The 13,105-nt window shown below is 35.0% G+C and overlaps 1 protein-coding gene across 36 annotated transcripts in view; it reads left to right on the top strand.

Moving 5' to 3' along the window:
• LOC105209134 (calcium-activated potassium channel slowpoke) overlaps window positions 1-13,105 on the top strand; it is a 123,395-nt gene that overhangs the window by 7,969 nt on the left and 102,321 nt on the right. For 24 of the 36 annotated variants that reach the window (XM_054225689.1, XM_054225661.1, XM_054225686.1 and 21 more), the window contains exons 1-2: window positions 3,272-4,697; window positions 7,475-7,813. In XM_054225689.1, the coding sequence (XP_054081664.1) occupies window positions 4,641-4,697; window positions 7,475-7,813 (396 nt within the window). In that variant the 5' untranslated portion in view covers window positions 3,272-4,640. Of the gene's footprint in view, window positions 1-3,270; window positions 4,698-7,474; window positions 7,814-13,105 lie in introns of those variants that run through there. The other 12 variants (XM_054225687.1, XM_054225683.1, XM_054225692.1 and 9 more) reach the window with 3 other exon arrangements.

A 13,105-nucleotide genomic window follows, 5' to 3' on the forward strand; every position in this document is an offset into this window, starting at 1 on the left:
TAAAATATTAAAAGAAATGATATTCCCTAAAGAGAATGAGAAATGAATTAGAAGCAATTATTTTTTAGAAAAAAAAAAATTTAAAATTTAAAAATAAAACTTTTATATTTCTTGAAAATAATCATCAAAATTGAAAATTTTTTTTTAATTTTTTAAATTTTTTGGATTTTTTTTTAATTTCTACAGCCCCCACTCACCCCACTGTGCAACAGTTGAGAGTGGTGTAAATAAACATGTTGTTGTCGGTTGACAGACTGACGAATTGGCGCCACGACTGTTTGCCCGCCGGTCACATGCAACCGCAGTCGCTGCCGCTACTTTGTTATGCTTTCAGGCTGCTTGTGGTGGCAACAGCGGCGGCATGTGTCTGTTGCTGCTGTGGCGGTTGCTGCTTCTATTTATATTTACCGCGTTCTCGGCTGCATGTAAACACACGCTCACAAACATACATAAATACCAAAAGGCATGTGTACTAGCTGCTACAGACGCAATCGCAGCTGCAGTGCACAGTCTGTGTCCATGTTGTTGTAATTGGTCACAGTATCATGGCTGTTGTTGTTGCTTGCTACTTTCGATATTTTTTAGGGAATAACAATTCGATGACTAAATTAGCTTGCTTCGGTGTGCGTGCGCGATTTATGATTCACATTAATTAATATAAATGCCAAGGGTGTGACTTTAATGGGCGGCAAGTGTTGTCAACGGCAAATGTTGGCTGAAAAGAAATAAATATTTGTTCCCCAACTACATAAAAGTAAAAGCATTCCTTTGCTGCAGTGACTTCACTTTAAAGAAATACCTCTCTGAAACGCAACATGGCAGGAAACAGAGTTTAACAACAACAGCAAAATACTCAAAAACTTCTTCTTTTCATGCAACTCAAATGCCTTCGGGCTTAGTGTAATGCCATGTAAATATAAAAACATTGTAAATAAATTGTGACAACTTTGCCGGCAAAAAAAAAAATGTCAAAATAGTTAATTAGTTGGTGGCCGTGAAGGCGCCTCGCGTGTACCTGCAGTGTCAGGCGCTTAAGAAACGCCTCCCCTAAGTGCTCGCAATTTATGACTCCCAGTCGTGAGAAGCCACGCATTTTTTCAGCAGCAGAATTGTAATTATTTATGCATTTTCGCTGCACCTCCTTGTGGTCTCTTTACTGCCGGCGCAATGCACTTTTCCTAATTGAATTAGGCAACGCCGCCACAAATGTGCAAATGACTTCATGCAACTGCATCATTTCCCATAATTTAACTTGCACTAATGCGGTCATGCGCTCCAAAGTGGTACACTATTTTATTACACACTTGTTATGGTCATATTTCATATTTCTGCAATAATTTTGCTATGCATTAGTGCAGTTTGAAGTAGGAATAAAGTAAGGTAGGAAGTGATTAGAATTGTTTTTTTATTTGTATTTCAATGTAGTTTGGTCTAATATCCTATAACTGTCTGAAATAGCCAGTACATTGGCTCCACTTTGTATTTACTTCTTCTGCAAATTTCAAATTTAATATTTTCCGTGATAATATTTTCCGCTGAGTGTGAAAAGGAATGTATGGAAAATGATAATGATTCTGACCTAGTTTTTTATCCGTCGAATTTATTCCAAGTCTACCATTAGTTCCTTTTTTAAGTAGATTCCGATGTTAACAAAGATATCAGAGTTTACTAAATATCAACTTTAATTTAAATCTGTATCTCTTCCTCTCTTTATGTTTAGAACGATCCAGTTTATGTTTATGCGCAGTTTAAATCCGTTAACCAGAATAATAAACAATTACTAAATTAATTATCTTCACTAAATCATCTTGAGAACTATTTACTAATTGACTCAATTAAGTAATTGACCCTTTAAACGTTTCGAACGGTATGGGAGTAAAAGCACAGCGCTTGGAATTTAAAACGATTTACAATTAGTAATGTGCGCCAATCTGCACTTCCATTATTCCATATTGGCCTTCTCCGACTTTGTACTAATTCTCTCGCATTCTTCGGTAACTCCACACAAAACATCAATTACCATAATTCTTGTGCGCTAATATTTATCTTTGCCACTTATCATTCATAGCATTCTTATGCATTTTTCCATGTTCATTAGCCATTTGTTTATTCAAATAATGCGAGTAAGCACGAGCAGTCATATCCGCCAGCCATATTACAAACATACATCATATATCTGAGTTGAAGGAAATAGTACATGCCTCTTTACATAGTACAAGTAAATAGTTGTGCCATAAAGACAGTTGTAGGAATTTGACATTGCGTGTCACTTGTACATTTCCATTAAATAAACAAAATGTCTAAATGTACAACATAAATAAGAAAAGAAAGTGAGTAGAAGCAAGTCCCAAGATAATAATAGAGTTGGAAGTTATTTGGAGTAGTAGTATAAGTTCTTCGATGACGTCATAAAGACACCCGCGCAGTGGGCTTATGTGTGAACTAAATGTATATGAAAATGTATGGACTTATATTGGCTTGTGTTGGCTTTACAATTAATTGTTGAAGCTTTAGAAAGTCCATTTTAGATGTATTTGGAGTAAATGTATACAGTTTATAGCAATTTTTTGTTGCTGGGGAGTTATTAAAACACATCTTCCTAGTTTTGGAGGTTTGGTCTTGTATAAAGTCTGTAAGAGCTGTATGTCAATCTACCATCTGGAGAAGAGTCTGTACTATCTTATATGAAATATGTTTTTTTCTCTTACGGTCTGAAGAGTTCACATACGAACGCAGATAAGTCGATGACAGCATAATTTTTCATTTCGAGTTTAACATGACAGAGACAGCTGACTTGCTGACGTCACATTAGTAAGCGCTTTTCATGGCTGCCTAATTGCTTAACTTCCTCATAATTCTATTATTTCTAAATAATATTTTTAAAAGGATTTGTAAAGCTAATTTTTCTGAAAAAATATTTTAAAAATTGTATTGATCGCAAACTTTCAAGCATAAGTTGGGAACTAACGAAATTTCCCCTAAGTTCTCATTAATTGTCTCACATGGCATGTAAGGCTCCCATTTGCGCGCAACAGCTCGGCGTTACCCTGCGTGCATCGCTTCTTCACGACGCAACGACCACTCAACCAGCTCTCTACCTGTTTACTACTCGGCCATCAAGGAGTGACGTGTTGAAAATATAATGACGCTAGAGTCTTACGACAAGCACAACGCAAATGGGCGCACAGCGCTGCCGCCAACAACAACTGTGCAGAGGCGCGACAGTTTTTCGCGAAAGTCGACGCCTCGACACTCTTACGGTGACAATTTTTCACTTCAGTTGCGAAGAGTGAGCGCTGGCGAACGTTTCATGTGGCGGCATAAACGATTTTGGATTCGTAACTCAAGTGTTCTAAAGCGCATAAGTGAAGAAATTCAAGTTCAAAGTGTAGAAGAATTGTGCAGAAATTGTGTAACTCCGTTGCAGCGCCGAGTATTTCAGTTTTACTAAGAAAATTTTAAATTAATAATAAATATTGTGCAATATAATGAAAAAATGATTTGCTTAAAAATATTTTGAATAAAATTTTCGTTTCGTAAATTTTTTCGCAGCTGTTGCCAAAGGCAACAACACGAAGCCAACACATCGTGCATAGTATTTATGTATATTGAGTAACCAAAGTGAAAATTCAGAAAATCAAAAAATTGAAAAATAAAAATCGAAAAACTTGTTGTGTCCAAGTGGGCGCGCGCACAACAACGCGTTCGGCGGCAAAGTGTATCCAAGTATCGTCGCTTATGTTGTTAGTGCTGTTATTTTCGGCGCGCTGCATGACGTACTGAAGCGCGCTACGGTTGGGCGCTCATGCCCATGCTCGGCGCCCGTTCACTACAACGTCGCCTCTTCCTAGTTGCGCGCGCGTTTCTAGCGAGTCTTCTACAGTATTTCGGCCAAAAATCTTTGTGTTGCTTTTTTTGCTGGTCAGCGTTTGGGCCAGTGTTGTTGTCACCGCAACGAAACGCGCTGTGACAGTCGACAATGTGGTTAATTTGCGCGCCTCATAGCAAACTCAGCGCAATAATAAATTCACTTTGTTGTAATATTTAGCTAAGTAAAACGAAAATTCTAAAAAAACAACAACAACACGTTTCGCAAAGTGAAAAACAAAAATATACGTTATGCGTTCATTGGCACAAAAATAAGCTGAAGAAGAAGGAAGCTGAGCGCGCTAGGCAAAAAAATTGGTACTCGTGAGCAGGAGATAATGTGTAGCGCAAACAAAGCGAAATAATCAAAAAATAGAAAATTCACTAAAGTGCGCTGTTTGCTGTTGTGTTGTGTGTGACATAATGTGACTGCGAAGCGTTGTGCAAATGTTGTCAACCTCAGCGGCAATGCAGCCAATGGGAGCGCGCGCTCAAGTGTGTGTTTATGTGTCTGTGTGTGTTTGTGCATCGCGGTATAATGTGCAAACATCATAAATTAAAATATTTAACGGCAAAAGCATTCAAAATGATGTATAAAATTAAAATAATAATTGAAAAATAATTCAGATTGCAAACAAATTACAGAAAAAGCACGCGCTGCCAATAAATATTGGCTGTAAAAAGCGCTTCTTTGGTGAAGTGAAATATTAGTGCAGCGTTTGAGTATGAAAATGTAAAACGGTGTTGTTGTTGTGCAAAAAAATTACTCAGTTATGGCAGATTTCGCTTTTCTACTCAACGAAAGCATCACCACAAACGTCATGAGCAATGTAAGGATAATAGATTTTCGATTTTAGCTTGTCTGTCTGATGTTAAGAACGCCATTAAGAGTTCAAACTAACTTGGCTGCTCTTAATAATACGTGCCCTTTTATCAGCAAACTATCGGCATGTTTAAGGATTGCCTTCAAATATATTACTTTCATCGAAGCTTTCGCTAAGGGTCAAAGGTCATGTAGTCGTGTTATACTTGATTTCTGTTTTTGTGATATTTTCCCATAATATTTAACATAATCCATCCACTTTGCTTAAAAAAGTCTTCGAACTATAACTGCATCAGCATAAAATCTCATCTAACTTTGAATTGAGCAATCGAAGATCATCAATATCACTATTGCTATGCCTTCAACAGCTTGTTATGCATTTACGAGTATGTTCTTGTCGTTTTATTCCCACTTGTGCATATGCAAGTATTAATGGCATTGAAAACAGTCATTAAATACTAAAAATGCTTGGCTATAAGTTGGCAGTGAACCAGTGCGTATGAGTAACACTCAGCTAAAATCTACAATCACATTGTATATGTATGTGTGTGTGTTTGTTAGCGGCATATGAAATTGATTTTTGATTGAGTGTAAAATTTTGCCAACACACAGTTTCCCAAAATGAATACATTCTCAACTGTGTAAATATCATTAATATGCATAATTTTCATTGCTTTTTCCGTTTCGATTTTATTCGGTTTCACTTTAGTTTATTTGTTTGTTTTGTTTATGGCTAATTTATGGTGTATTAAGTCACGAAACTTTTGTACTTTACTTTTGTTTTCAATGAAATGAAATTGTGTTATATTGTATATGTGGTACGTTGCTGCTGTTTATTTGGTAGTAGTTTTATTAGAGTGTCTGCAGTATATGAGTTTAGGCGGCGTCATATAATATCGAAGAAGCTCATAGGCTAGGTTTTTATAGTTTTTTGGAAAATTTATTGCTTAATTAACTTGTGCGTGAAAGAGGGGAATGTGATAATGTTATATATATCTTACATATGTATGTGAGATAATTAAGGGAGTTCCGAATTTCAGTTCAATTACATTTTATGGAGTAAAAATTAATGAATTTTTTTTTTAGATCCCTACTATGGTTCTGAAATACCTATTTCGAAAAAAAACAGAAATATCCAAACTTTTCTCCCAAAATGGAACTGGAATGCAAAATAAATGGAATAGAAATCCAAAACATGCTGGAATATACATGGTGTGTCCAAAAAATAAAATTATAAAATATAAAATTTCATGGGTTTGGAGAATTCAATTATCAAAATTTTTATTTTTATTATGTTAATATTAAGGCTTAGGTGCGTTGTCCGACATCCACTATACATACCTAACTGAAGGCGCCAACGTTAATGTAGATTAATGAATAAATACTTTTTTAGAAAACGAAAATTCCGTTATTTTTTTAACACATCTCGTATATCTAATCCAATAGTCGATCACTTGAATCGCTCTTTCGATCACTGGCGAATGACTCGTGATGTTTTGCTTCAAGGTCAGAATTGAAACGGGATTGTCCGCATAGACTTTAGACTTTACATATCCCAACAGGAAAAAGTTGAACGGTGTGATATCATACCATTTTGAGGTCCAATCGACCAGCCCAAAACGTGAAATTATCAGCGCACCGAAGTGTTATCTCAATAAATCCATTGAATGATGCGATGTGTGGGAAGTGGCGCCATCTTGTTGAAACCAAATGTCGCCGAGATCAGTAGCTTCAATTTCAGGCATAAATAGTCGGTTATCATGACGCGATAACGGTCGCCAGTGACAGGACATTTTTGAAGAAATACCAAACCAAACCGTTATTTTTCTGGACGAAATGATATATTATCAAATAAAGAATACTGGGTCTCAAGATGGGTGATGGATGGTGTTGCGAATAGTACACTCAATGGGCCGATTATGTATTTATGCATTTCCTTAATAAACGTGATCTGTCAAAAAAGTACTATTGAAAAAGCTGCACTTGGATCACCTGTTATACGGCTGCTCTTATGAAAAAATAGGAATCTCAAAAACTTCTTTATAGAAGTAGTAAGAAAACAAATTCTTATTCATAGTCAAACTACTCATCAACTTTTACAACTATGCATTTCAACTTTACTATATAGAACTATCATGCGATTTTAAATTATGTTACAGCTCTCACTTCTAAAACATAGTGTAACTATATCATCACAAATTTGTGAGAATTCGAAAAAGAGAGCAGGTTAATGTAATTATTAATTCATTTTCTCTTCCTCTCTACTTATTTTAATGCATAATATTTGCTGATTATATTGAAAATGTTAGTTAAATAGTAGTTAATGTATATATAGTAGGGAGGTTTCATTTTCCTTTAAACCTAAATCCTTCACCATAAAATGTTTTCAGTAGTTAAGTTTAAGTAATTTCTTATTTAAATTATGCATACATCTCATAAAAAATTCAAGGCATTCGCTTATTGTATTCACAAACACTTAAATATATTCTTTACAAGAACTAATTCTATACAAAAACAACCATCTAAATAAGCTACACTGTTAAATTTTTCATTGCTGCAATAAATTTGCGGTAAAGTTTTTATAAAAGACACGTATGAAACGCTATACAAATGTATACATAATTATTAAACACTAAATGTAAACACTAAATGTATTAAGAATTTCAATAGCTAGTTGTTATGGCTTTAATCATTGAATATATAGTTTCATATCTGTATATAAACTTGTTCCTCAAAAATTAAATTATTTTCCTTATAAATTATAATTCTTATCACCTTTTCCAGGGGATGTCGGGGTGTGACCAAAGCACTGTCGAATCATTGGCCGAAGATCCAACAGATTCACCATTCGGTACCGCTGAGTGTCTCAAAGTACGCAAGTACTGGTGTTTTTTGCTCTCCAGCATATTTACCTTCCTTGCTGGGCTATTTATTGTGCTACTATGGCGTGCATTTGCGTTCATTTGCTGCCGCAAGGAGCCCGATTTGGGACCAAACGATCCCAAACAGAAAGAGCAGAAGGCGTCACGCAACAAACAAGAGTTCGAGGGTACCTTTATGACCGAAGCCAAAGATTGGGCTGGCGAGCTTATATCGGGACAAACGACAACTGGTAGAATTTTGGTGAGTAAAAAAGACAAACATTTTTCTTTACAAATGTTAATAAGTATTAGACGAACAATTATGTGATTGGCGTGGAAGCCGTTTAGCCGGTTATAGCCGGACGAAAAATTATATTATACTAAAATCAAGTAAGTAGGCGTTAATTTGACACATCCAGTCGCACTTTCACATCGTGTCTCAATATTGTTGATATCTTTCATCGTGTAAAGCGCACATTCCGCCATTGTTATTAAACGTGTAATTGCAGTGTTTGAACACATTGTTGCCTGCACTTAATTGGTCACTCTACGATTCACATTTTAACACATATTTCTTTTATACTTCACTTTGCGGTGTTTGCTTGACGTTTCAACATGGCGTATGCGTGACTTTTTAATGCTCATTTCATTTTATAACCTGCCATAAGCTGGCAAACCAAAGTGAATGGCCATATAATACAATAACGCCCACTTGGCGAACGAGGCGATCTGACATAAATCTACATAGTAATGGAAACTAACTAAACTGTAAGTGCCCGTTGCCGTTGGTCGCTATTGGCCATACTCGTGACGGGCCGCTTTTATGAGCTGTGAAATGCAAACACCTAACTAAATGACGCGAAGTGAGAAAGCTCTCTCTCCATGTGTGTGTGTGTGGGACTTAAGCCGGAAATTGTGGCAGTTAAACTTCCGAGTTTTGACATGCTAAAAATGGTTGCTTTCGGCTGCCCAATCAACTCGCTACATATCAGTTTTTATATTTTCTTTTCTTTCTCTTTTGATTTATGCAAAGCAAATGCATTTAACGCGATTTTTTATTATAAGCGTGAATTTATAACTATGGAAATGGTTAGTTTTTTTTAAGCGGAAATTATGAATTAGCGGCGATTTGGTGCCGTTAGGTAGTAAAAGAAACAGTTTATTTAGATTTTTAGTGCCACTGTAGTGACATTTTAGCTGTAAACACATTTGCAGGGATTTCATTTAATTAATTGCCTGTGCAAATGATTGCGCATTTTATAAATTTAGAATTTTTAGAAAATTATTTTTTACTACGCCAACACATAGTACAACTCATGGCGAGACGAGTATACATGCACTATGCACTTTGTATATGTGTATATAAATAGAAAGTAGTATAAACAATTTTCGTCTGCATGCCTGCACAACTGCACACACTTAGGCAAGCACAGCCAGTTATTAGCGCAAAGAAAAGGTCGCGTCAATGGCATTACATATGCACTAGCCAGCCAACAACAATACATACTCATACATATGTATATACATAAGAGTATATTTAAATGTGCACGACACCCTGTAGAATCACTGTGGCTGATTGCAACGTTCCGCTGTTGCTGTCGAAGTGCCAACATGAATTTCACATTTCTGCTTTAATTTGCATACTTGCATTCGCGCATTTTCCGCGCATTGTGTTTTTTGGCTTCACGTTTGTTGTTTTGTTTTTTCAAATGGCTGGGCTAACCCTTGAAAACTGAAATTGGACACGGTCAAGTGCACTTGGCTGTGCGGCATGCGGCATACTTGGCGCTCTTTATTACATTTGTTAGTATGTATAATATGGATGTATTATATTGTATATACATAGTACTTACATTTATACATATGGTAAAATTTACTAATTTAGAACTGATTCTTAAACCGGTAGTTTGTAGATAACTCTTACTATATAATAATCCACAGAAAATATGTTATTTTACAAAAGTAATAATATGGCATTATTACACAATGTTTTCACCTGAAGTCACGAAAATTTTAAAATAATATTTATAGCTGTTTGTGTTGAAAAATCAAAACATTAAAAATTGGTTTTAAATATCGAAATTTTTGAAAAAAAAGTAAAAAGATTAGATTAATTCCAGGATTATTATGTATTCTAAAAGCTGTATAAATTTCATTAAAATCTACTGAGCGGTTTCGACTTACAGTTATCAGTTCAAAAAACATAGTTTTCAGAAAAACGCATTTAAAGTTTCACACTAACGTTTGGGAGTGCCCGAGCGTTCTTTGTTATTTTTGAAAATCCTGACTACCCCTAACTCCTTAATCTGAAAAAAAAGAAAATGATAGACACAGTGTTATATATGGCAAATATCCTTATCGTCATGAAAAAGACAAAATTATATTATGATAACAGTCAATTCGTCCGCATGTATTTTATATTAGTAATTTGTGTTCTATATAGCTACCTCTTAACTTTATCCAACTCAGTGCGACCTGATACTTATGCCCGGTTTCACAGTTCGTACTTAAGTTGTGCCCAAATAAAATCTTAGCTAAGCTTTGTTGTTGACTGAGTAGTCATTTGCGTTTCATAGTCGATGCTTATTTTCTGTAAAATTCTATTATGATATATGACAGCACAATGAAAAACATTTGTTTACAAATACCATCTGACAAATTGAAATTATTGTTGATGAAAAATAACTTTGCGACGAATAAATTTAGAATCTGGGAAATGGATGGAAACAATAAAAGGACACCGAATTTCACCGCAAGCGAGTGGGGGCACCTATTGCAACTCGCAGGAAAGCATATAACCGTCATTGAATGCGAGAAATTCCACAATTTTTTTCAGCAAATAATTTTTATTTTATTTTTTTTGACAAATAAGTCAATATTCAAAACAAAAATCAGCTGTTACTTAAGCACTACTTAAGTCTCCCATTTTCAGTACTCAAGCAGAACTTAAGTATGAACTGTAAAACGCAATATTTCTGTTTTATCTTAAGCACAACCTAAGCACTGACTGTGAAACCGTGCATTAATATTCGTATAACAAGTGTAAACAAAATTGAATAAAGTATAGTTCAAATATCTCTAAACCAATACAAAATAACTCAAGGAACAACAAAGATATCATATACATACATATATAAAATATCTAAACTGGGCAGAGACGATTTATAGTTGATCAAAGTTAGTTATATTTGTCTATATGCTCAATTCCAGTCCATATAAATGTCAATCGATATATAGGTTTATCTTGTTTGTGAGTTTAATTTATAATTGGGTACCAAAAACGGATGATATAGGTCCCTTCCCCTTCTCCTTCTTTCTTCTTTCTTTTGATCATATACTCTTTTTACCTTTATAATTGCGAGTGCTCATTTGATAGATTCCAACCGAACTTATATTTTTTCATCCTTCTTCCAACTTAATTTTATCATTAAATGTCATTATCAGGTTTCCTGACATAGTTACAATAAGTTATCTGGAAGATAATATGAGTTAAATCGTGTAATGTCCGAAAGAACTTAATAGCCTTTTCGCACAGGAGCTAATTGATTAATTAAACGGCCTTTGCTCGATTAAAGCGCTGATTTAGATCGATTTACCATACAAAATAAAGATCTCATTTTCTACATTCATTTTTAAGCGAATTTTAATTGATTTGAACTCTATATGTAAATACAAATAATATTTTGAATAAGTGACGAGTTGTCGGCATTCTGTGTTCTGGAATAGCGTACTCTCCATAATTATTCCGAATTTTCTATAATTTTAAATACTAATAAACTGGAACATATGTATAGTGTTTAAAAAACACATTTTCTTTAAATCACCAAATCTCTTGTTAGGTTTTTTAGAGGTCTTGTCGAAGTAGATTTTGATTGGCTATTTTCCTGCTCATTATATTTGAGCACTGCTCTCAGCAGAAATATTACATATGAAGCCAAAAAAAAATGGTTACCTCCTTAAGTTGATCAATTCACTTGCTATTCTATCTTACCGTAAAATATGTCAGATACCAGTGTCTTGTTTAATTCGTTACTTTATGTTCCTCAGATGTGGACATGGCATGTTTTGTACAAGAAGCTTTGAATAAATCACATTACTATTGTTTTGCATAATCTTGGATTTTTACATCAAATATAGAATCTTTTGAAGGAAATAAGCCCGGGAATATTCGACATCACAATCTTAATATTTAATAATTAATTCTATGCTTATTGTGTATGTGTTACCTACGGGTATTTAAAACATGAGCGAACCAATCAATTCTCTATCAAACTTTTATATTTTATTGTATCATACCTATACCATTTGAAATGTATCAAAGTACAGTGCTATTCGCTGCAGGGCTATGTTGGCCCTCCACTGCACATGTGCACGCAAATTCGTGACTGTGCGACACTTGCTCGCGCATATGGCACTTTTTCGGTTTACCCGGCAAATAATAAATTTTTCATTGGTCACAACATTGACATAGTTTTTCTGACTGCCATTTGCTCGTATCTATTTTCCTTTGATTCGTTTTTCGTCGTTTTGTTTTTGTTGGTTTTGTGAATTTTATATTTTTTTTTTTTGGTGTTCACTCGCCTGTCATGTTGTCACTTTAGTAACGGCTCATGTTTGTTTTAGTGCCTTTTACTATCGAGTATGCATTCCACTCGCCAGCTGGCTGGCATTTGGCGCTTGAATGTCAATATCGCGTGGTTGTAATTTCATTGGTCGTACATGTAAAGGGCGTTTGGGTGTTTAGAAAAAGAAATGAATTTTATTACTAAATAATTTCCTGCTCGATATTTTCGCTCATGCATATTCGTATATGAGGGCATATGTAGCAAATGTAGTCATAAATATTTATGCTTATAAATAAAAGTATTTTTTTTGGGCTTCTTAATAAAGCGGGAATGTTTGGTTTTGTATATATTGGATCTATTAAAGTGCAAAGGATTTTTTGCATTCAAGTATAATTCAATATATATATATTCAATATATGTATATATATTCAATATATAATTAATACAATTCAAGCATATTTTTTAGTGAAGGATTTCAATAATAGGAATCGATGGTCATGTGAAAGGTTTGCCTTTGTTCTTGCGTTCCTTCTTCGAGATAGCCGAATGATGTTCATTCTCCGTCAGAGTATAGCACAGCGATCTCCGAGGACGAAGTAGTTAAGCGCATGACATTCACTCTAGCTGTATCGTAAATGTCTATGAAAACCAATCGATGTCACTGACAGGTGGTTCTAGCTAGATCTGTCATAGAAATGCTTCTCACATATATATATATATATTTGGCCGCTTTAAGCGATTATAGCTGGAAACACCAAGTGAAGGCAGGTCACTTTGCACTTGGTCTTTCTACCAGAGTGGAGGTCGTCCTCTTCCGTGGTTTCCTTCAGCGGATACTGTATCGAACACTTTCAGAGCTGGAGTGTTTTCATCAATTCGTACAACATGACCTAGCCAGCGTAGCCGCTGTCTTTTTATTCGCTGAACTATGTCAATGTCGTCGTATAAATCGTACAGCTCATCGTTCCATCGTCTGCGGTATTCGCCGT

The sequence above is a fragment of the Zeugodacus cucurbitae genome, chromosome 2 (genome assembly GCF_028554725.1).
Source record: "Zeugodacus cucurbitae isolate PBARC_wt_2022May chromosome 2, idZeuCucr1.2, whole genome shotgun sequence".
Taxonomy (NCBI): domain Eukaryota; kingdom Metazoa; phylum Arthropoda; class Insecta; order Diptera; family Tephritidae; genus Zeugodacus; species Zeugodacus cucurbitae.